The sequence below is a fragment of the Temnothorax nylanderi genome, unplaced genomic scaffold, assembly GCF_030848795.1.
Source record: "Temnothorax nylanderi isolate EJ_2023f unplaced genomic scaffold, tnyl_v1.0 TNYL_tig0062_pilon, whole genome shotgun sequence".
Taxonomy (NCBI): domain Eukaryota; kingdom Metazoa; phylum Arthropoda; class Insecta; order Hymenoptera; family Formicidae; genus Temnothorax; species Temnothorax nylanderi.
This window is the reverse complement of record NW_027249124.1, coordinates 612,577-636,431: the sequence shown is the minus strand read 5'-3', so window position 1 is coordinate 636,431 and position 23,855 is coordinate 612,577. Positions and strand designations below refer to the sequence as shown.

Here is a 23,855-nt window from a genome sequence, read left to right as displayed (position 1 = left end):
TCCAATAGAATACTATAAAAGCCTCTTCATTTAATGAATAGTGAAATAATGAAAATCTAATATTAAAACAGTTTCTGTATAAAATACTTAAAATATGTATTTTATTTCTGAATTTGCCCCAATGTTATAATATAATATATTCCTTTGCACACATGAGTGAAATATTGAGAGTTATCACATTATTAACATTTTTGTAAGAAACATGTAGCTCTAAATAAGAGAGAAGGTGTACTTAACAAACTTTATGTATATTTTTCTCAGCAGTTTTTTCTCAACAAATTATTCAAGTATTCTTTATCTCTTACAAAACCAGTTGTTTAATATGACTCACTTGACATATATTACCTTAATATCCTCACAACTCACACTATAAAAATCGCCTATTATATGGTGCTGCCCAGATCTTCAGAACAAAACTCAGCTGTCGTTCCAGTGGACATGTGACAGCCGCGATAATAGCAGTTTCTTAATCTGATAGGATGCCACGCAGGTCACTGCAACTCTCGCAGCGGTACACTAATTTCCAACGAGATGCCGACGGGTTGCCGAACAGCTGATAAAATATCAGTCGTCCATCGGGCTGTGTTTGCCGATATTTTATCCGTTTAATTGTTTTTCGATAGTCGAGAGTCGGTCCGGCGCTTTTTGCGCATGGGGTGGTCAGCGAGACGCGAGGGGGGGGAGGTGGATTCGGGTTATTCGTTACAATGAAATTGAATCGCGCGTTAACCGTAGCAAGATGGTAAACAGCTTTTATTGGCAGAATAATTTTTTGCCCGCGTTATACCGGAAATTAGCTGTCGCCGCGCAATCTCGTGTCAATGCCTCGTGTAAACGCCACGACGCGACGTAGATAGACCGATATCGCTGAAAAAGAAAGACGCGAGTCCGCCATTTACGTTGTCCTCGCTCCTTCCGTGATAGTTTATCTTTGTCACGAAAATCCGTTTATACATGTGCGGGTTGGTAGTGACGTGATGCTCCTGCGCGCGCTTATAGGACACTATAAATGCGGGCGATAAAAACGCAAAGCGTAAAATATTGCTTCTACATCAGAGCGAATATGTTGAAACTTTAACTGTAAACTGGTAACTGGCTTAAAGTAACTAAAAAAAAAAAAAAGAAAAAAAATGCTGTTTAATAATTCTCACATTATGTAAAATATTTTATGAATTGACATTGTTGGAATAGACGGAATTTAATAAAACTTTGCGGTCTTTGAAAAGTACATCAAACCGTTTCATACGCGAATATATATTGATATTAAAAAGTGGTATTTGCACGGTATTATTGGAATGAAAGAGTTAACACCCATTGATTAAAATTCATTTTCGCGTATAAAACGTGTCGAAATTCCAGCGTCATTCATATAATATTATCCATATCTGTGCAATATCGTATAGGTGGTACACTCGAAAGAGGGGGGAAAAAAATAACGATGAGGATTGGATATTCGCCTTCCATGCTGGTCCCCCCCCCCCCCCCAAGATACGCTTATCAAGCGCTATTTCTCTTCTTCGCCAATTTCGGCTTCCGTCGATCCACCCGGCTGCTGCCCCGTTGTCCCCGTTTATTCGATTTCGGAAATTCGCGTGCTGTCTCGTTTTGACGCGTTTCGCCGGCGCAATCGCGGCATCGGCGGCGAATTGCGCGACAGCTCGCCGACCCGTCGGCCCGGCGTTCGTTAATTGTCGTGGCGGCGAAGTTGGAAACAGCGGGTACACGTAGTAGATGGCCGGGGCTTACCTCGCGCGTATCGCGTTTAACTATGTTGCAATTTTCTCTCTCTCTCTCTCTCTCTCTCTCTCTCTCTCTCTCTCTCTCTCTCTCTCTCTCTCTCTCTCTCTCTCTCTCTCTCTCTCTCTCTCTCTCTGCCCAATTCACTCGGTTACTCCGGCGCGAAATGTCGCACACGTGCGCCGGGAAAGAAAAACTGCGGGACAATGCACGAATTCACTGTGCCCTCGAATGCCCGGAAGTCGCTCAATGGCCGCTCGGTGATTGCGATTCCGCGTTTCGACCGCGTCCATTAAAAGTAACGGTATATAGCGATCGCCTATTTTTTTAAATTTAGTAACGATTACGTATAAATGATTGAAAATGAATTTAAAAGAAACTGCTCTCTTTTATGAGCAGTTGTTTTTTCACCATTTAAGAAATTGCTATTTTTAGAACGAATGTAATGCATAGAACGTATTGAGCGATATAAATGTAGAAAAGAGAGCATTCCCTCTAATTTATTTTCTAAACAAAATGCTTGATATAACTCTTTCGTATTACTCGTATAAATTGCTACATTATGTTTCGCGCGGAGCGGCAAATTAATGTTTAAATATTTCAGTGTAGCACTGTGCTTGCCGTTTCATTTTAATTTCCCTGAATTTATTTCGCGATATTCCATTAAAATCGCAATTTGCTCCGTGCAATTAGTCCATTAGTGCCATTAAAGAAATTAAGAGTGAGCGGCGGCTACGTTATGAATGTCTCCGCAATTTCGTTAATTTTGTTACAACGCGTTTCGAAGCAGCCGAGTATGATAAATAAAAGATGCTTGCCATGCATGTTTTCGCGTTAATAGTTATACGTGTGTGCGAACACCCATTTTTCCGTCTAGTATTTTCCACGCATAAAATACACGCGACATACAACGTACGCAGCAGAGAAACCGTTACCATGTGAACCGCGTACCAATTAAAATCAACCGTTTTCGTATCTAATTAAAAAGGCGGTGCGTGTATTCATTAAAAACGAAAATATATAAATATTTCTGTATACAGGGTGTGCCATTTTAAATGCTCCAGGCTAATATCTCGAAAAATATGGAAGATACGGAAAAATGTTTTGGACAAAAGTTGCAGGATATCAAAGGGGACAAATAATGATAAAAATAATTTTAAAAAATTGATTTTTTTCGGAGATTGGTTTTACTATTGTTTGTCCCCCTTGATATCCTACAACTTTTGCCTGAAACGTTTTTCCGTATCTTCCATACGCAGAAAAAAAATAAGTGTCAAATCAACAATGATATACTCATATAGGTATGTACGCAAGAATATATAATCTTCTTATAAGAATTTCAATTTATTTCAATTTATTTCAACTTGTTTTCCTCGATTGAACTATATAAAACAATTCGTTTAACTATATAAATGACTTCATTCAAGCAAGTTTTCTTCGTTTAACGCAATATAATATCATTTCAAGATTATATACATCCAAGTATATCAGTTGATTTGACACTTCTTTTTTTCTGTGTATTTTTCGAGATATTTGTCTGGGGCGTTTAAAATGGCACACCCTGTATATTATGTAAATGCTATGCGCAAAGTTGTGTATAGTAGGTACACGTTAATCCAGACATAAAAATGATGAAGATCGGATTAAACATGCAAGATACATTACAATACACAGTTGAAATTATTTTTTCGATTTCGAGCAAAAAGAATAATACTTTTGTTGAAAATATTACTCATATGTATACATATATATTTTTTCTTTTCAATATTTGCTCTCTTTATGTAAAAAATAGATTTTAAACTGTTTCTTAGCTTTGATTTCTCTTCTAGGTAGTAAAAAATTTAGATTAAATTTCCAGTTTTACTAAAAACTGGAACTACTAAAAATATTAACTACTAACGGAATGGAGATGATATATGAAATTTCCATAACATACAATATTATGGATATAAGTCCTGTTTGTTATGTGTAAAGAAAAATGTATACGCGTTTGTTTGACGAAAATTATTTATCGAACAGGAGGAGCGAAGTACAGAAGTCTAGAAGTGGTTTTTTTATATTATCATTACATTTATTGAAACAGTATTCACGTCGATGAATATTTTTACAATATAGTAATCTATATCGCTTTTCCGCTTTTTAATCTTGTCCTTTTGATTCATGCTTAAGTTCTCTTATAACATGATACATAAAATCGATTATGAATTTTATGTACAATGCAGTCTAGTCTCTTACCTATGTATAATGTGCAACATTCCGTACGTATGCGAATCGCGGATATTTGATTATCTAATTCACAAATAGGTATACTTCTCTCGATATTTTTCTGTTTGATCACCTTTCATGTGTGCACAGGAGTGTATTTTTAGATCTTATAATTGAGCCACGTTCGCGTTATGAAAAATCACGGGTGCGGGATCTCTATCGGAAACCGCCAAAACGCGGAGCATCGCGAATGTAAGCATTTTCTTTTATCGAATTGAGTTTGATTAAATATTATACTTTGATTCGACACACACCAGTAGCTCGATGGAAGTGATTCTTCAATTTAAAAAATTTATTTTTTACTTTGCACTTTGATCACTTTTTATGTAATTACGCCAGCCTCTCTCTCTCTCTCTCTCTCTCTCTCTCTCTCTCTCTCTCTCTCTCTCTCTCTCTCTCTCTTTCTCGCATTCTCCCTCTCGTTCTCTGAATCATTATATGATTCACAATTTTTGTCCGAAATATATATATGATTCGATTAGTATGTTAACATAAATCATAATGTGAAAAATTATATACAAATTGATAGCACTGCGATATTTCCCCTCTGATTCTGAATGAAAATCCCGAAATGCTTCACAATCTTCAACAGGGGGTAGATTCTAATTTGTGTTTTCAAAACTACAATGTTATAAAAAATCTATGGGTTCTAAGATAAATCGTATCTTAACATTTTAGTTTCATTATGATATATTTCTTTACTCATGTTACATTATTATGTCGTAATAAATCTACCTCCTAATGATTTACTGCTATGTTCTATATTACGTGCGTTGAATTACTTAATGATCATATCTAGGATCATGCTTTCTCTCTCGTGTTTTTTTCTTCCCAGAAAAAGTGGCTTGAATTGGAAGAAATTAATCTGAAAAGTCATTTAAAAATACTCAACTTTGTTAGCTAGATAATCAAGATTTGATTGATTTAATCAAATGCACAGGAAAACGAATAATTTAAGCATTTGTCCTTCGTAGAATCTGATGGAAATATCGAATCTGGCGTTAAAGTCGGAAGACCGCTGTATGTAATATTAATAGACGAAATAAAATTTTTAAATTTTAGCGGAATTATGTCCTTATGTACAAGGTTATTTGATTCATTTGCAAAATTAAATTAATTACTCCATTATTTCCCCAAAAATCTGATTTCCGTTATTTAGAAAGTTACTAATTTCTTATAAATATAACTAAATACTAAAGTAAATATTAAATAATATTTTTAAATTATATATAGAATTTGTGACAGGTTCGATGACACTTTCTCAATATTTTAGAGAGTTTAAATAAATTATCATAGCAAAAGGCGATTTTTTATTACTCCTGCAAAGGAACCTTTATTTCATTTTTAATTACATTTCGATCTTTCGAATTATACTTTCCGTACTATCATGATACATAACGAACGCTTATTATTGACCTATTTAAATATATTTACGTATTATCTTTTCATATATTCACTTATGTATACACGAGCTTCATAATACATTTTAATATAATTTGTTAATATAATTTGTTATCCGTTTGATTAGCTTTTAATCGATGAATTAATTTTGATGCGTTTTATTTTTCGAAACAATACTTTGATATTCTCATAGCAAAATTTGAATGAATTAGAAATGAAGTAACATATATATGTTTGAAGAACGAACATTACTTTTAACAAATTGCATTTTGATTATCGAACAATAAAGCAAGACACGTATCCTGTTTACAATAAACAAACAGAAACATATCGAGGACAGACCTATCTACTACCATTACTAAAGTGATTAGTTCTGGTTGCCTTTTCATTCTTTATTGGTATAATTCCGTATACTGTGCTATAAACACCCTCTCCTGATGTTAGAAACAATTATATTTTAATATAAAAAACTTTTTTCTAAATTTCTTTTATAAAATCAAAATTAATTGATTAGTGATAACGTCTTCAACATAACACACCGATTATTTATAAAATATCAAAACTAATTGAAACAAGACGTTTTGTGTAGACATTAATTTAATTGCAATAGCAACTATTTTTTTGTATAAATTAAAAATTTTTTCCAAAATAGGCTTTTTAAAAAAAGAATAGGTTCTTACAAATTTGATAATATTAAATAGCTACTTAGGGTGTAAATCCAAGAAAAGATTTTACATTTATAACAATACTCGATTAAAATTTTTCAAACAAAGAATTTCTTTACACAACTTTGTAACTCTTTAAATAATTTCGTCGCGTATTAAAAGACTGCACTTGAGTTACGTATTAAAAGACTACAAACAACGATTTTGATTTCCGTAAATAGTATATCATTATTATATTAACATAGTAAATGTCAATACTGTGAAAATTTGATTTTACCTACAGTTTGATGCAAATCGTTTTTGCGATATTTTTTCACAGTTTTTTTTTAAATAAAATCACCGCATCACTCTCACTTTAGCAATCAATCCCTTACCAACGCAATTATCTCTCGATAATAGACATTGTGTCGTATCTATATTTAACAAAAACAGAACGAGTTAAATCTGGGCAAAATCATTTTATGTGTATAGTATACAATTATACATAATTCAAGAAATATATACGAAAAATATCTGGCACGCTCGAGATGCTGAATTGCGCCCGAGGCACGAGGTTTAGTTAGAATTTTCGCAAATTTACGATTGTACGTATACCGTACAATTACATTATAACCAATGATACAAGCTATGTACAATATTGCCCAGATCAAACGACGACGAGAAACGATTATCGATCACGTGGCAATTCTCGCACGTGCATTGTACTGTACAAGGTCACGGCAAACCTCACACGCTCCATTACTCGTTTTATGTACAAGATCCTTAATTATCTGATAATTTATTACGCAACTAATTGATAATCGTTAAATTATAAATCTCGATTTATGTAATAATTATTTCGTAGCCATCGAACGGATCCAGCCATCGATACTCAATTCGAAAGCAGTTTGGCAGTCGTAAACGGATCGTGCGATCGATCCGACTATAATATGCCAAGTACACGGCGTCGTTCCTCGATCGACGTTACATTAGGATACTACGAGGCCATTATTGAATTAGTTAAAATACAAATTCTAACAGAGTTCTCGCAACAAAGTCACGAGATGAGCAGTTTCTGTCCGTCACTAAAGAGAGTCCGCGCAGATTCGTTGAGGCACGGTTAACCATGCCGATTTAATTATACAAAAAGCACAAGTGTAAGAGTGTCCCTTTGGCGAACCGCTCAACCGTACTACCGAGGATGTTGAGAATAATTCGGTATGTTTTTTCGGCCGCATTAACACGATTTTTCATACAAAAGAATGGAGAGAGTGTCTGGTGAAAGATTTTCGTGTTAAAAACGTACGTACGCTAAAGATCGTCCGCCACATCACTGCATCCTTCACAGAGCTTTTGGTCCACTGCACTTCGGTCCGCGCACTATGATTCTCTTGTCGTCGCTTCCGAGCACTCGACGAACGGATACACGCAGCTTGTGACAGCGAGGCGTGAGCTAAAGCGATCTATCGCGGTCGGCCGGACGATTTTTCCGAGCGTGCACCGCGCTTCGCGACCGTCGATCGCCGCGTTTTCACTTTGGACATTGTCTCTTTCGACCATTGACACGTTTGACTTCCTTTCTTTTTTTTTCTCTCTTTTTGGTAATTGCGCGATTCACAACGCGGCTGCTCACCTTAACAGGTTCGCGATTATGAGGGTGATGCTGGCGAGTAAAATTGTCGGTGCCACGCCGCAGCTGCCGCCGTGCTGCATCGCCGCCGGATGTTCACCTGCAACAGAAGTGCGCAAATTGGCTTTAGTTCCTCCGTACTCGATTCCGTTTTACACATTGATGATCTTTCTCGATAATTCGCGTTAATCTTCATCCAGATATCTGATACTATTTGTGTCTATATATTAAATATATATGTAAAATTATATTAATATATGTATAATATATTTAAAGTGTGTGTAAATATTGAGCACGACTTTATCTTGGATAAAGAACAATCCGAAAATTATTTAAATTATTATATATGTATATTAGATTCTCAAAATAACGTATTTTTCGTTGTTTAAGCGAAAAGTTAAAATAATTCTTCTCTAATTAAATCTTTTTAAATTTTCAAACATTTACAGATGATATATTATTGTACTGCCATGTATAGAAGCGTAAATACCGATATTTTCTAAAATAATAGTTGCCTATTAAATATTTCAAAAATAAAATAAACTATTGTATAAGAATTATACCTTTCAATCATATTAAGTGCATATCATTGATCTTTACATATAAATGCCAAAATAAAGAGAAACAATTACTTTGGAAAGGTAATAGAATCAAACATTAATTTCTAATATACAATATTTTCATCTTCTTGCGATTAGTAAAATTAATTAAATCATTATACAATTTGATAATTTTTAGGAGCAATAACATAGAAAATTGTTCGCGGGAGCTAAAGCAAATTCTATCGTTCTATATAGTTAATTCTATAAACCACGTCACAGTCTCTTCGCGTTGAATATTATCTCGAGTAGCTACATAACGCAGGAATTTAATTGTGCAGCCCTAATTAGATTCACAATGTAGGTTAATCGTTCGTATAACGCGTTAAACGCCAAGCATGAACTTTCCAGCCTAACAGACAATCTCTCTCCAGTAACGAGAGCCTATATGTATAGAGGAAATAATCGGGAAAATAAAATATATTGTAGTAAACTTTTGTATTTTTATTCTAAAATTCAACACATTGCTAAACGATTACCAACAACACACAATAACAAACAATATGTATTGTAACAAAAATTTAGAAGAACTAATGGTTTCAATTTATGGAACAAATATTTTTAATATTCATAAATTGAACTTATATAAAATCCTAAAAATTATTAGATAATCAAGATTATAACATACAATAATAAAAAATATATAACATTAATCTAAAGTAAGAAAGAGAAATATTTTATAATATATATATTTTTTCAGTGCATTGATGATAATTCAATCATATTAGTTACGTATACTGTTGAAAAATCTCTCAATAATATAATAACACTGACTCTAATGTATTCTTTATAAACTTCGTTTGCCCGAGCAACTTTTAAATACAAATCGAAATGTACATATGTACAAATCATTTTTCTATACTTCCCAGCAATATTATAATTTATGTCATCTTTCGCAAAGTCTCACGCGATATACGTTCACAATGGATTTACAAGATCAACGGTGCAATTTTCACATATGTTACTATATAAAGTTTCACGTCACGACAGAAAGGAATAACGCTTAATAATGTACGTAAGGCGCGCTACGAAAGAGTAAAACGCGTGCCGCGGTACGAACCGCAAGTTGAAATATCGTTTCGTTCGGCAATAACAGTAGCTACGCGGCTCGCGCCACGTTCGAACGGCAAACAACAATTTCGCGTTCTATGACGACGGCGCGGTGCGCGGTATCGCCGCGTTGCGTGTAACATTCGACGGTAATAAAGATAATCACGCGGGTCCGGCGGTATATGACATAACGGCGGTTCCGCGACGCGGTAACCGGTCCCTTCGGCGAGGCTCGCAATTTACGAGCAAATTGAAAATCTCATCGGACGGAGTTTACCGTTACGCCGCGTTTACCTGGCCTGTTAACGAAAAATGACACCGGCCCGACACTCGAAATGAGGGGGGGAGGAGGGGGAGGGGGAGTGGAAGGGGGAGGGGGGCGCGCGAGCACGGCCGACGTGCGTAATTGCGTTAATGCGCGGATAGTACGTGCCAAAACGGATGGCTCCCGGGTCGCATACGGGGGTTTATCGAGAAATAATTGAAATTTGCGGTCAATTTTGCAGAGTAATCAGCTGTGTTTGAAATAACGTCGATGGCCAATGCGCCGACCGCGCGGCACAACCGGGTGCGCCCTATAAATTAATTATGCAGACGAACTGTGCCGCATTAATTTTCATCCGGCACCGGAAGCGGCCGCCGCTCTGCGCGAGCGGAGCGCGCGCGTTCCGCCGGGCGTTTCCAGACGGAAAGTGGGCGCGCGATCGATGTCTCGATGCGATGGTTCGAAGGGTGGAAAGCGCACCGCGGCGGGCGTGCGGACGGGGGAGGGGGGCGGGCGGGGGGGGGGAGGGCCGGACAGCGCCAGGCTGCGTGCTGGAAACCGTGGAAACCGTCGAAGAAAGCTTGTTAAGTTCTGCAATTCGATTGCCGTGTAAACGCGAGGCGTACGCGCCGCGAGCGGTCCGTGTTGCCTATAGTTGCCAGAGAGGGTTTTGTTGATTTTTGTAGCTCCCCGTCGTGGGGTGCTATGAATTCGAAAACATTAATTTAATCAGGGATTGAAGAGAGTGAGGCCAGTGGTATTGTAAATTTATTGCGTTGTCGGCCAGCACGCGCATGCAGCAGCATCGGTGTTGAAATGAAGCAAAACGAAAGTTGCGGAATATCGATGCGGGCTTTTTTTCACTGAATATTAAGTAGATTATATCATACGAATATAAAATGATGATGATGTATAATATTCCGAATATAATAGACTACATAATCGACTGAAACATTGCAATTTTTACATCGTAAATTTTTACATCGTGCGTAATCATAATCATTTCGGTATAATCGTTATATACATATATATTATGAAATACTACTTTTTCAGAACTTTTAAATATTTAATTTTAAATATTCTGGCAGCTAAGTGTTAAGATAAAATTCTGTGCGGATAAAGTTTAGTTGAAATTTTTACCGAAGGATAAAACCTTTTTGTGTTTTATATTAAATTTTAAAATTACAAAACGGATAGTTTTGTTTAAAAAAAAAATCAACTGTAAATTATATTAAAAAATCTTATTTAGGTAAACTTGGATATTAATTTAAGATTATTTCGCATATTTATCTCGCTTTTATTGAAAAATCTCAATTTTTATTAAATCTATTTATTAACATTTATAAATCTCGACTATAGAAAAGAAAGCGCGAAAGATGTTGATTTCGAACAATTGCAGCTGCAGCGCTCGAGTTTCGCGAGACGCGTGCCGGGGCTGCACGCTCGCGCGATGATTGACAGCTTGGATTGGTGAACTTGCCGAACAAGATATTACATGTGTTATCGCGAGCGCTGCCGGCTGACAATAGATCAAAAGCGAGAGTATGCGTGCTGCGCGCCGAGTACTTGCCGCGACTCCAATATACGAGCCTGTCAAACTTTATGACGGGGGATTTCGATACTTGATGAATGAACGCATGCCGTCCCTTTCGAATGTCACACTTCAGGAGCCCGCTGGCTTCCTGTCGCCAAACTTGCGTTCGTTGTGAATATGCGAGCGTTTATTGATGTGAAATTTGTCGGTCGCGCGCGAACACAATTCCGCTGGGAAAATTTTGCCGTCCCCGAGAAGCTTCCTCTATTGAAGAAATTTCCCTCGAAAGAGACGCGCGATAATGAAAAGGATGATATTATAAATTTCTAAATTCCGCTTCTACAAAAAAAGCCAAGGATGTATACCAAACTCAATTTCTACAGAACTGTCTGGCAATAATAAAACGCTTGAGATGTAAAAAAAAATTAAAATATTTAGATGTATATATAATATTCAACCAAACGTATAAAGAGAATTAAAATGTTAACCAATTCATATCCGTAAATGATCGATACATAACTGTTATTTAATATTTCATTCCATTCAAGAGAGAAACAACAGTGTTGAAAAACACGCTGAAATAAAAATGATATATGAGGTGAATTTGATCAATTTTCCAACTTTTAATTTCTTTATGATAAAGTTTTGTATTGTTATATACAAATCAGTTTTCAATATTGTTATTTACATGAAAGTGAAATCGAAACGTTGGATTCAATGAAATACACAAATAATGTGTAACTGCATTCGATTGAGTAAATTTGTTTAAAATTAGAAAGAAAGAGAGAGAGAGAGAGAGAGAGAGAGAGAGAGAGAGAGAGAGAGAGAGAGAGAGAGAGAGAGAGAGAGAGAGAGAGAGAGAGAGAGAGAGAGAGAGAGAGAGAGAGAGAGAGAGAGAGAGCGGGAATTTTTCTTCCGAAACGAATTCCATGCAAATCCGGTTGCGCTCTAATAGAAAACAATGCAGTTAACCGTGAACTCTGATCGAATCGCGTGATGTGGTGGACATGAAAATGCGGTATTACAAGAATGCCGACATGGAAATGTTTATACGCCGGTGTTCGGAGATTTTTTCGCATGCAACGGCTCTTAAATGTGCATGTGCACGCGACGTTTATCGAAGGGTGTGCGTGCACATGATGCAGCAGCCTCGACTCAACTCGCGCGCGTGTTTCCTTCACGTAAAGAAGAAAAAAAGCAAGTAGACGAAGAAGAGGAAAAATCCGACTATACCGAGTCGATTGTATATCGAATTACGCAGCGCAAGAAACACACCGCGTAATTCATGCGAGCAAATAAAAAAATTATTAGTTCCATTCTCAATTTTACCCGACAATAACTTCGCAATTCTGCGGCAATAAAGAAGATATTGCCGGCCTGTTCAATAATATTAAGGTAATACGCCGCATAAAATATTGCAGTTTGGTATTCTCGTTATTCGGTTAGTTCATAAGCGAATTACATTGTAACGTGGAACGCGTAAACTGTTGAGAACCCGCCTCTGACTTTGTTTATCGAGTGCAAGTCTGGTTTGCATGCGGCATGTCGTGTTTGCTGAATAGAAATTAATTGATCTTTAAAGCAATAAACTTCCAATTTAAACGTCTCGCAGTTTCTCGTGCAAGTTTCGGCGCGATGTAATCGTTTTATCGCTCTTATCTCTCCAGTGCAGACCACGTGAAAATTTGAAACGTAATAGGGCGCGTGAGGTGTCAATTGGACCACATATTATTTATATGATATAAATATTAAACCAATATTTTTTTGTTTTCTGTTTAATCTTCAGTGTTGCACGTATCGTAAAGTATATTAACAGGTTGAAACTTTAATTTTATGGTATCTTTTTTTCCAATAATAAAATCGGTTCTGAACTCATACAAATAGTGTATTTGAATATATATTTATAAAAGGCCAGTCGGGTCGAATTAAATCGTCTCTGTGTTGATAAGATACGTCGAAACATTATTACATTCGTCACATTTGTAATAATAAAAACTCGTCACGTAATCATAACGCGTTTGCATTAGTTGAAAATTCCGCAAATTATCGCGTCATGCGGGGCCGGCTTGGTAGATAATGACTCGTAATATATGGAGGTGTTCCCAGCGCTACCGCTGGGTTATCTGAAAATTTCAACTGCGGATATTCAGACGTTTCTATCGCGATATGTCATTAAGGCAGCACCCCGAGTATCCGAATATCCGGGATGCCGGGGACGACGTCGCGAGAGGCGAGAGGGATGATGGGCCGCCGCGCCGGATAAGTCCGCGTCGTAAAAGAAAGAAAGAAAGAAAAAAAGAAATTCGCTTACCATTCAGCACGTGGACCATTACGCTCGCTGGATTCGCGTTGCTGGGGATGCAGGTATAATTTCCGCTGTCGGTCAATCTGGCCTGTGTCACCAGTAGTCTGCTTGTCGTCCCGGTATCCGTTTTCTCCGTCTCCAGGGAAACCCCGCCCCTGCGGTGTACACTGAATTATCGCAGATACTTTGGCGCCGTTCTCGTCACACACATTGCTACTTTGTCATTAATTCTCTCTGCAGGCAGGCGCGCGGCTTACAGGAAACATCGGCAAAAAGCGCGATCGTGTATGATGCATAAACGATAACGCGGACTCTTGTTCGCGTAACGCATATTGTCAAACATTTGCTGGCAAACGTGCACGAATAAATAGAAATAAAAGGTTTATTCGTATCAGATGTTTTCCTATAAAACTGATGTACGACGTACGAGTTTGACAAGTAACATTATATCATTTTTTCGGCATTGTAAGTGACACATTTCGCTCTGCAGAGAGAAAAAGAAGAATCTAAACTACTTGAACATTTTTTCGTAAAGCGTTCTCTGAACTAATCCCGGACAAAATTGCTGGATCAAGGGTCGCTTGCTTTTTCGACTCTTGATGATCCTTCCCGGAGTTGACGGGGCTGACGAAAAGATTAAAGGCGGGGTACTCCAATGTCTTCCGCTCGATCGGCGATACCGCAAAGTAACGCCCCTAAAAAAACTTGGCCGAAGCCTCCCTCCTCGTTTGCCGAGACGGAGGCGACTTGTGAAACATTGCTAGGATCTCCCGTCTCGGTTATGCGATCCGCAATCGAATGGAAACGTGTGTACGTACGGTACGTACTAGCGCGTGTATGTGAGAGAAAGAAAGAAAGGGAGAGAGAGCGATTCTTACGATTTGTACCTGGGACTGTCGAAATCCACTACGGCCCCTCCGTGATGCCAGGAAACGCTACTGGGCGGTGTACTTCGCACATTCACTTCGCACGTGAGGCTTATCGTGCTACCTTTCTTCACGTAGACGTCTTCCGGTCCCAGGATCGTCGCCTGAGCAGCTGTAACACACGTTAGAAACCGTACGTTTAAATATTCCGCATCCGTGTATCCATATGTGCTAGATAACGGGCTTTGATCGATCTGGAAACATCAAATCGTGCCCTTTATTCATATCAAATTCATTTACTTGCATGATCTAAAATTTTACAGAAGCAAAATATCTTTCTGCTTGTTTCACTCTGCACTCGTGTGAAATTTCAAGCAATTAAATATCTAACGATCTCTTATATATGCTTAAGGTTATTATCATTACCATGGTCACTGAATTTTTTTATTAATAGAATTAGCTTATTAAAATTCTCTTTCTGTTCCTTGTATTTATATTTCTACATGAAAGATATTGTTAATTTTTATGTATATGTGTTTGTGGTGAAATATTATATATCTCAGAAAATTATATTATAAAGGAAGGAATTTATGCATTATATTTGTCATTTGTAATAAATACGTGTTTGTAATATAGCTTAATTAATTAATATGTTTTAGTGTCATACATATACATCATAACGAAAAGAAAATGACTTGATTTGACATTCGACTACAGCATATTACTTCACACAGTTAGATGAAATTTTCCTCTAGTTATTAGTTAGTTATTAGTTATTAGTTAATATTATTTGTTTAATATTATCGATTCTGTCCAGAGTTTAAAATTTATGCACATTACGGGTTAAAAAATGTTGCCAATTAAATAAACCAATATTTAAGCAATTTTCTCATATTGAACTTCTTGTTTAGAAACTTTTAATTACAATCGATGATTTTAAACTTAATTATTTTAATAATTAGTTTATTATTTCGATCTTATGGTATAATTTATAAATGAAAATAAGAGTTCTGTCTGTGACTTTTATGCAATAATAAATTAAAAAGAGATAGATTAATTTGAAAGTAATTATATATAGATATGTTTGAAATTAACAAGATAATAATCTAGGACATATAAAGAGAGAAGAAAAAAGTGCATAAAAATAGTAAAATTAGAATTCGTCATTATCAACAAGATTTCCGCATGACAAGGGAAAACTTATTTCAATTACATTAACAGTTCATTACATTCAGTACTTACTTGTTCTTCAAATCATTGCTGCAGTTATCTTAAAAAAGTTATATAGAATACACATCAAAACATGCAAACAGAACCATGCAAAATCACGAAAGGCCAACCTGAAGATAATCAAACGGTTTCCAAATTTTAGGGGACGTAGAGCTTTGTACAAAAGTCGATAAACTCTGTCGCTAACAGTCAAAATCTACAATCTAAATAAGTTGAGGCCGAGTACGAATATTGCGCGGAAGATATTTTCACTACGCTCGCATATTGGGTTCCCTCTATTTCAAAACAAGGTTCTTGCGCGCGGTTCCACCGAACACATTTAACGCGTGGTATATTTACGACTCGCAATATTAGGGCGGAAAATTAGCACGCGTTAGCGTCAGCTGTATCTGCGTAAAAAAAAAAGAGGAGAATATTTGCCCGACAGTCCCGAGCGTAACGGCGTCTAAATGAAGAGTGCTGTCCGTGTTTTCACCTTCCTCATGCTACGACCTCCAATTCATTGGCGAGCGAAACCCATCCGGGCGGCTTGGCCATAAATATACAAAAAAAAAAAAAACGTTCATGCACATCATTACGGCATGTAACTAAATTGTAAATAATACTTCTAGCAGCTAATAGCAAATTCAATAGCTTGGAAAAGGAGTCTGCTCTTTGCGTGAATCTAACCTGAGTTGAACGTCCGGTGAATGGCGTTTGGTGTGGTGATGGCAGGGACAGGGGCACTTTCTGGAATGGGAGGACAGAAAAGATATCGAGTTAATCGATTTCGTCAAGATCTATTGTTTGGGGGGGGGGGGTTGGGAATTGAACTAATGTTGAAAGCACTATTAGTATATGTAGGCCACGCCTGCGAAACACGGAGTATAAAGAATATTATTCCTCTGTTTCCTTTTTATCGTCCGTTTTTATGTATGTTAGTCGAGATTTATGGAGATTCCCTAGTCCGACATTTTAAAAATGTTTGACCTAATATAATTGAGTTTAAAGCGTTGAAAACGATTTCAATAAATTTCTATTTAAAATCTCTCGGATTCTAATTATTAAAATCAGATTAATTGATGAGTAATTAAAATATTATCATCTTTTTAAACATCTTTTGAATGCTTATATCGAGTAAATATTAATATTTATACAATAAATCTTGTAATTTATCCTGTATTTTATCTTTTTCCCGGATAACGCGCCGAAATGAACCCTTTTGTTAGAGAAATTTTAATTGACGAGATATTTTATTAATATCTGTATTAAAAGTGATCGTATATAAACATACATACATATATAGGTGCTTTACGTATTGAAAGACGAAATCGATACTGTGCGCTGGTAATTAAAGTAACTGCAATGTTATGCGATTACTCGGTCAGAGAAATAGATGCAACAAAGCTGATCGGTACTTTAGGATATTCCTCACGTGACAGACATGCAAGCGGAAGCGTTAATGACTTTGGTCATGCTGGTGCGTATTCGAGTTATCCAGCAGTGTCATTCCTGATCAATCAGGTGATAGACACTTACGAAAAGCGTTCAGATATTCTTTCACCTATCGTAAATTACGTAATAATATATTTACAACGGCTTAGAGTTATTACGGTATCTAATTTAACCTTTTCACAGTTTTTCGCTTATGTTTTAACTGAAATAATTAAAAGCTAACTCGGAAATTATAATACTTTAATATATTGCAATAAATTATAATGAAATATCTATTTCAATTTATAAAGTATATATAATGTAATATATTATATGCATATGTACTGACAATAAGTAACGTTGCAACAAAAATTTAAAAATCTATTTTTATTGTATTAATATTATTTCCGTTCTCTTTTCTCTCTCTTTGTTTGTGATAAAACTTGTTCGAAAAGTGTAAATTTGTTTTCGAATTGAGCGATCCATGAAAGGGTTATCTGGCAAATTTCTAGAAACTTTACGATCTTGATTTTACCTTCGACTTTCAACATGAAGGCTAAGTTCATTTTGGGCTCGGTGTTAACCTGGCATTCATAAACCCCGGCGTCCCGTGGTTGGACATACTCGATCCTCAGCGTCCATTCGTCGGATGATTCAGGGTGCTTAACGGAAAATCTTGCGTCCCCCGTGTAAGCGAGGGTCGATGACGTCAGGATATGCAAATCCCTCTTACGTATCCAGGAGATCTACAAGCAAAGTGAATGCTCGATTAGACTTCATCCGCCCGAGCTCCGACCATCGATTTGCCGATCTGAATAATTGATACGATTATCACCGGCTGCACACCCATTTTCTTAGGAAAATATTGTCGTACCACAGTTCCAATAAATTGTACTTAATATCGAAGAGAGGCTTTAAATAAGTTGTGTCCTTCAAGAAAATTTTTTAGCTTTTTATATTTCTAAATTCTATACGATTTTCCTCCTTTTAGATAATCCAGCTTTAATCGAAGATATTGTTCTATTATATCAAATATTTTCGGGAGGTATGTTTTGGAAACGAAACAGAGTGACAGGAGAAGAGCGATCGCGGATCCAGTCGACCTCAATTCATCAGATGACGGCAATTAGTCAGTATAGCACGATTAATCGACTCTCAGTTAATCGGTACCCAACTATCCATTTATTTGATCAATTATGTCGTCCGTCATTAACCCGCGATACCACTGTCCGATTCGCTTTAAAAAGCCGACGTTCATTTCCGGCTAGTTTAGCTGTCAATCCGTAGGAAATATTACAAATTTAACAATAACTTCCCGTGGCCGCATAGGCGTGTAATGCGTCGACGATCGGTACGGCCCGCCCATTGTTATATAACGCGCACGCTTCCCGCACAAACACGCATAATGTGTAACGTTTCGTCCACGCAAACGTTAAATATTGTCGCTCCGTGTCGCATATAAATATTCCGTTCTATCGATTTCATCGTCAATTGTTGATCGATCAAGCCACGTTGCCTGTGATAATAACTGAATTACCACACCGTTACATCAAAATTGCAGTGTAATCTGAAATTTGTCGCAGCCTGGTGCATACATGCCCGGCGTGTACGGCATTACAAATGAGGTATTACATTTTCGTGGTTTACAACATCGCCTATTAAGCGCGATAATAAACGGTTTCCGCGGTTTAACCTTTCGGATTTTGTGGATTATTACGTCATAACGTGGCAATATCAAAATATATGAATAGTATATATTTCAGACATTTTGCTGAGAATTAAATTGCTCTATTAGCAGTATACTCTAATTTTATAATAAAATCTTATACCTTCTATTTTTTTTTCACTTAGAAATAAAATATGATTTTTTTCAGAATTCAATAACTGTTCTACTCATTTCTCCTGCATCAGATAAAAATGTATTATCACGTAAATTGCCGATTTCAATCTTTATTTCATTCAATCGTAAATTATACGATGCCGCCCTCTTAAAGACACGCACATATATGAGTCCAATATAAAATAGGGGCTCCCTCAACTCGAGGGAAATTGTGTCAGACGATCGCGCGGCGAGTCATTCTATCGAATTGCTCGAATCCCTTCGAAGCGTGCTTCGGGCTGACGCAACATCGATATTGTTTAATCGATAATAATGGCACACGTATGTATAACGGCCGAATTGGAAAAACGCATTAGGTTTCCCCGGACCCACGAGGGTAGTATTTGAGACGGCCGTTAAAGGTCGTCTCCCCGCGCCGCGCGCGCGCGAGCCACCCCAACAATTATAGAAGTACGTGCCTCCGACCAGCACATCCACAAGACATCCTTGACGTTCCTCCCGATCCTCGCTATCGGACTTCCAACCCTAGCAATGGCGGATCGTTAAACGTATGTTCTTTCCGGATAGACGACGCTCTCACCCCTTTCATTAATTATTCCCCATCGCGTCCTTCTGGAAGTCACCTCGGTTTTAGAATGACATGATCCTTCCGCGCGGGAAAGCCAGAAATTGGATAGACGAAGTTCTGAATATTATGCGGTTGATAAGGGTCGATCTTCTGATCCAACGCGCTATATATGACAACTGAGAACTTATCCCATTTTCTATTATCGTTTTCGAGCTCTTAAATTTCTCACTTGGAAAAAGGAGATAAGATATTTCACAATTTTACACCCATCGCGCGTAACAATTCTTTACAAAACATTCTGATGTGCATATATGAAGTACAAAAATATCACATGTGTTATTTTTTGCTGTAAAATATGTGTATATAACACATTTCAATAATATCACACACATTTTAGTTGGAATAAAAATTATACATACATTTATGTAATGTGTTCCGAAAGAGTCCTCAGGTATATAACATTTTATTCGATTAATTACTTCTTTTTATAATCGCAGTAAATTTTATTTTAATTTATATAAAATTATAATAAGAAGCAACATATTACAATATTGATAGATAAGTCCCTTAAAAAACATTAGAAGTTATAAAATGCATTTTGTGTGCAATTTTCAATCAATATATAAACAATATTAAATTCCAATATTTCCAAGTTTAAAAATGATGCTGCGAAAATTATCTGAAATCGACAGTAAGCCCAAGAGATTGTAATTTTTAAGAGAAAACAAGGAATAGGGAGCTTTTAAGCATGAATTAGAAATACGCTCTCGTATCTCTATACGTCTCTTTTATCGTTCATACCTCTTTCTCTCTTTCTCCTCTCCCTCCTTCTGTGGTTATCGTTTAGCGCCTTTTATATCTAGACGGAGTGCACCTCCGTCGGGGAAAATTAAATATCCTCCAGCTCCTACGTTTGGCCCCTCGGGGTCAGAATCCTTCGTAACTTAGCCACGAAAATCTTATAGTTCCGAACTCTCGACTCGCAACCAAGATTACGAGAGCAGGAATATTACGTGCTCGACATGTTATCGTGTCATTTTATTGCGGCGGTAATGTGATAAATAAATGGGTTACATTTAGCGCTTTGAATTACTCACGATTGTACTGCTAACGATGCTTACTCGTAATTAAATATGAGATATTCGTCCCTTCTAGTGATAATAAGTAACTGGCCGCATCAGCGTGTAAATATAAGAAACACGGTTACATCGCGAATCGTTGACAGAAACTCTATTATTTTTTTCCTCTACTCTGTCTTTCTCGTTATTAGAAAGACAAAAGGAAGGAAGTATTTTATTCGAGAATAAAAATTTACACTTGACGTATAAGACGATAATATTCTTACAGTTTTTATTTTAATAAAAAGATATATGTATAATTAATATTAATATTAGTTAATATATTTAAACAATTTAATTTAAATTTGGAAACAATTTTTTTTTAGACTCAAGTTTACACTACATATCATTTTACAATTGATTATCCATATGTATCTTTCAAATATAACTTGAAGACAGGAATCCCCTACAATTACGTAGCTTTTAAGCGTCTTATCGTTGAAGTCAAACTACCCAAAATTGAGCTAAAATTTTCACGACACATCGCTAAGAACAATCGACGCAATCTGCAGCGAGATAACCAAATTCGTCCCGCAATTTCCAAGCGCAAGAACACCTCGCTCTTCCTACCGTAGTCAAGAGAAATTACGCGGCAAGAAAGGACGGCGCTCGGCAATGTTGCGCCAGCTTAGAAATCAGCGCGTACGAATAGCGAAAGGAACGAGACAGGGCAGCATCTCTCTCTCTCTCCTTCTCTCTCTCTCTCTCTCTCTCTCTCTCTCTCTCTCTCTCTCTCTCTCGCGTGCTCCTCCTCTAGACTTTTTGCTTGTTTCCCTTACATCCTACAGGAATATCCGGCGAGAGAAAAAGGGAGAGTGCAAGCTTAAGACGAGCTAGGCGGTACATAAAACATCTCCAAGCGCAATTTGCCAGGCGGTAAGCAGCGTAAGCGAGCTTTCAGTGGCTTTGACCTTTCGTCGCTGTCACGAAGATCCGCCATTTTCTGCTTAGGTCAACCCGAAAGCGCTCTGGAAAGCGCGTCTCTTTGTACACGGCAATATGACCGCGCGCGCCGCCCGCACCGCCGCGCCGCCGTTCAGCGATCCTGATTTCCCTTTAATTCGCGACCGGGTAGAAGGAGGCGGCGGATTGTACGCGCATATAACTATACTGAAAGTGGATGCAATTTAGCGCAAGGTGGAACGTATTCAAAGCGTAGCGAGTAGCCGTCAATCTTACTTTTTTTTTTAAGGTATTCCTTTGCTGCTATCCTCGTTTTATGTAACGTTCTAGGATTGATGTGCACGGCATTTATTTGTCGATAATGAAATAAATGACTGGAGCTCGCTGAAGACGATATTCAAGATGTGGAACATAATAACTTAATTGTTTCTCGAATTCTATTTTATTATTATGTAAAAATGTTTCCATATCTGCTGTTATGTACATTTTTGTTTTCTTTTTCCTTACAATTAGTATAAATGATGATGTTCTTTCCTGCCCCGAAAAATCAGAAACTACGAGATCATTACGAATATTTCTCATGTCAGACATTCACTGTAAAATCTGACGATGTGAAAGATTTCCAGCGCAGACAGGCGATGATTCGTCACAGATGCGAATGTATCGCGCGTGTACGACACATGGAGATAAATTCTATTTACGGGGAGTCTCAATATACAAGTAGTCGCACTTTTGCACAAGTTGGTCGACGTGCTGTGTTACGGCTCGACTCTTCGTTTTCTTTTTCCTGTTTTCACGAGTTTTCGTGGGATCTCGGGAGGCAGTCAGGCATGTCGATCAATTTGGCAGAGACAGTTTGTATCCGGTCGGTTTTGTCTCGGGCGCGAACTAACAGACGCACGACAATATCGACTGACACAAGTGAAATAAAAGAGGGGAAAGCGAGAGAAAAAAAGGGAAGGACTCTGACATAATCCATTTACGTCAATTTTTAATGGCGACACTGACACTTTCGTTATACTTTTATATCCGACATGTCGGGAAAAATATTCAGAGGTCTCGTAATTTAAATTTAATGACGTAAAATGTTAGGCACATATATACTCATTCTAATATATATATCATAGCAGTTTAGTTCTTCGTAATATAAAATTTTCATCTAGTATTATTCTAAACAAACTATTAAATAAAAACATATAAAGTAGATTAAACTGTTCAAGAAAATGTTTATTTAAAAAATTGCGAAATGTCGACGAATCCATTACGTTAATAACAATAATAATACCATGCAAATTTTGTAATAACTGTCTTCAAGTAATATTAACAATTGCTATTAACGTATTATTGTAGGCAAATCGTTTCTCATCTCCCATCTTTGTTCCTCAAACGGAAGCTGCAAACGCGTATCATCTGCGCGCAAATGCAGCGAGAGGCACGTCACGCGAGGCACCCGCCGCTAGAACATTAGCGAAATCCATCCGACCAAGACTTCAGCGGTGTTCAGGCCACATTGATCATCGCCGTGACGCACTCGCGAAATTGTCAGACAGCCCGTAACGCAGGGCGAATCGACGTTTTCGCGGGCGCAGCAACATTTCGGCCGGCAGGCACGCCGCGCCGCGCACCGCGCGATTATTTTATCGCGCGGTAGTCGGTATACCGAGCGATAGAAATTGGAGGTACCAATTAGCAGGTGGTATCAATTTAATGGCCGCCACGGCATCGTTCGTCATCGCTGTTAGCGCGGCGAAACGTGTTCGACACGGGCGCGCTAGGCATTGATTATCGTCGCCGTCGTTATCGTCGTCATTACTTGAATACCCTATCGGCCGCTATCCACCCCCAACCGCTTTCCCCCCCCCCTCCCTCCATTTTCCCTTGGTCCGCGCTCTTTCCCGATTCTACCGTGTGATAGCTGCATCCTCCTCTCTCCAGAGGCGAGGAAAGCTCGCCCGAGATAATAAATTAAATCGAAATTCACGTGCAAACAAATTGACGCTTTATTAGGACATGTTGTTTGCGTAATGTTTTGTAACTAATTTTGTCGGCAATTTCAATGTTGAATTTCCCGGGGAAATCTGCATGTTGGGCGAACAGGGCTGCATCATCGACGACACGTTGATTTTGGAAAATGGAGTTTGTAATTGACACTTTGTAAACGCCTGACCGATAGCCTGATAGACAATTTCAGTCACGTCATTATTTTGGTATGGAAGTTAAGATGAAGTATGCTGAAGGTATTAAAACTGTCTAAAGTTTTACACATAAAAGATGTATATTGAGATGCTCAAAAATTTAATTTCGTAAAATTAGAATCGCAAATAAATGCGATAAACTTCGCGTAGCGAAGATTCCGAATCAAGAAGCATCATTCAAGCGAGCTGTCGAAGCAAGGCGAGACTAATGTCGGGCGATCGAACGAATTTCCGTTGCCTCGGCGGAAGACACTTAGGCGTGGCACGAATCCAAATTCTCGCGGAATCTCTC

General features: G+C 37.6%; 1 protein-coding gene across 16 annotated transcripts in view; it reads right to left on the bottom strand.

Moving 5' to 3' along the window:
• Positions 1-3,783: 3,783 nt before the first annotated feature.
• LOC139773476 (protein amalgam) overlaps positions 3,784-23,855 on the bottom strand; it is a 207,377-nt gene continuing 187,305 nt past the window's right edge. For 12 of the 16 annotated variants that reach the window (XM_071707919.1, XM_071707917.1, XM_071707916.1 and 9 more), the window contains 5 exons: positions 17,475-17,685; positions 16,196-16,255; positions 14,318-14,468; positions 13,437-13,597; positions 3,784-7,777 (listed from right to left, as the gene is read on the bottom strand). In XM_071707919.1, coding sequence (XP_071564020.1) covers positions 7,677-7,777; positions 13,437-13,597; positions 14,318-14,468; positions 16,196-16,255; positions 17,475-17,685 — 684 coding nt within the window. In that variant the 3' untranslated portion in view covers positions 3,784-7,676. Of the gene's footprint in view, positions 7,778-13,436; positions 13,598-14,308; positions 14,469-16,195; positions 16,256-17,474; positions 17,686-23,855 lie in introns of all 16 variants that reach the window. The other 4 variants (XM_071707930.1, XM_071707931.1, XM_071707932.1 and 1 more) reach the window with 4 other exon arrangements.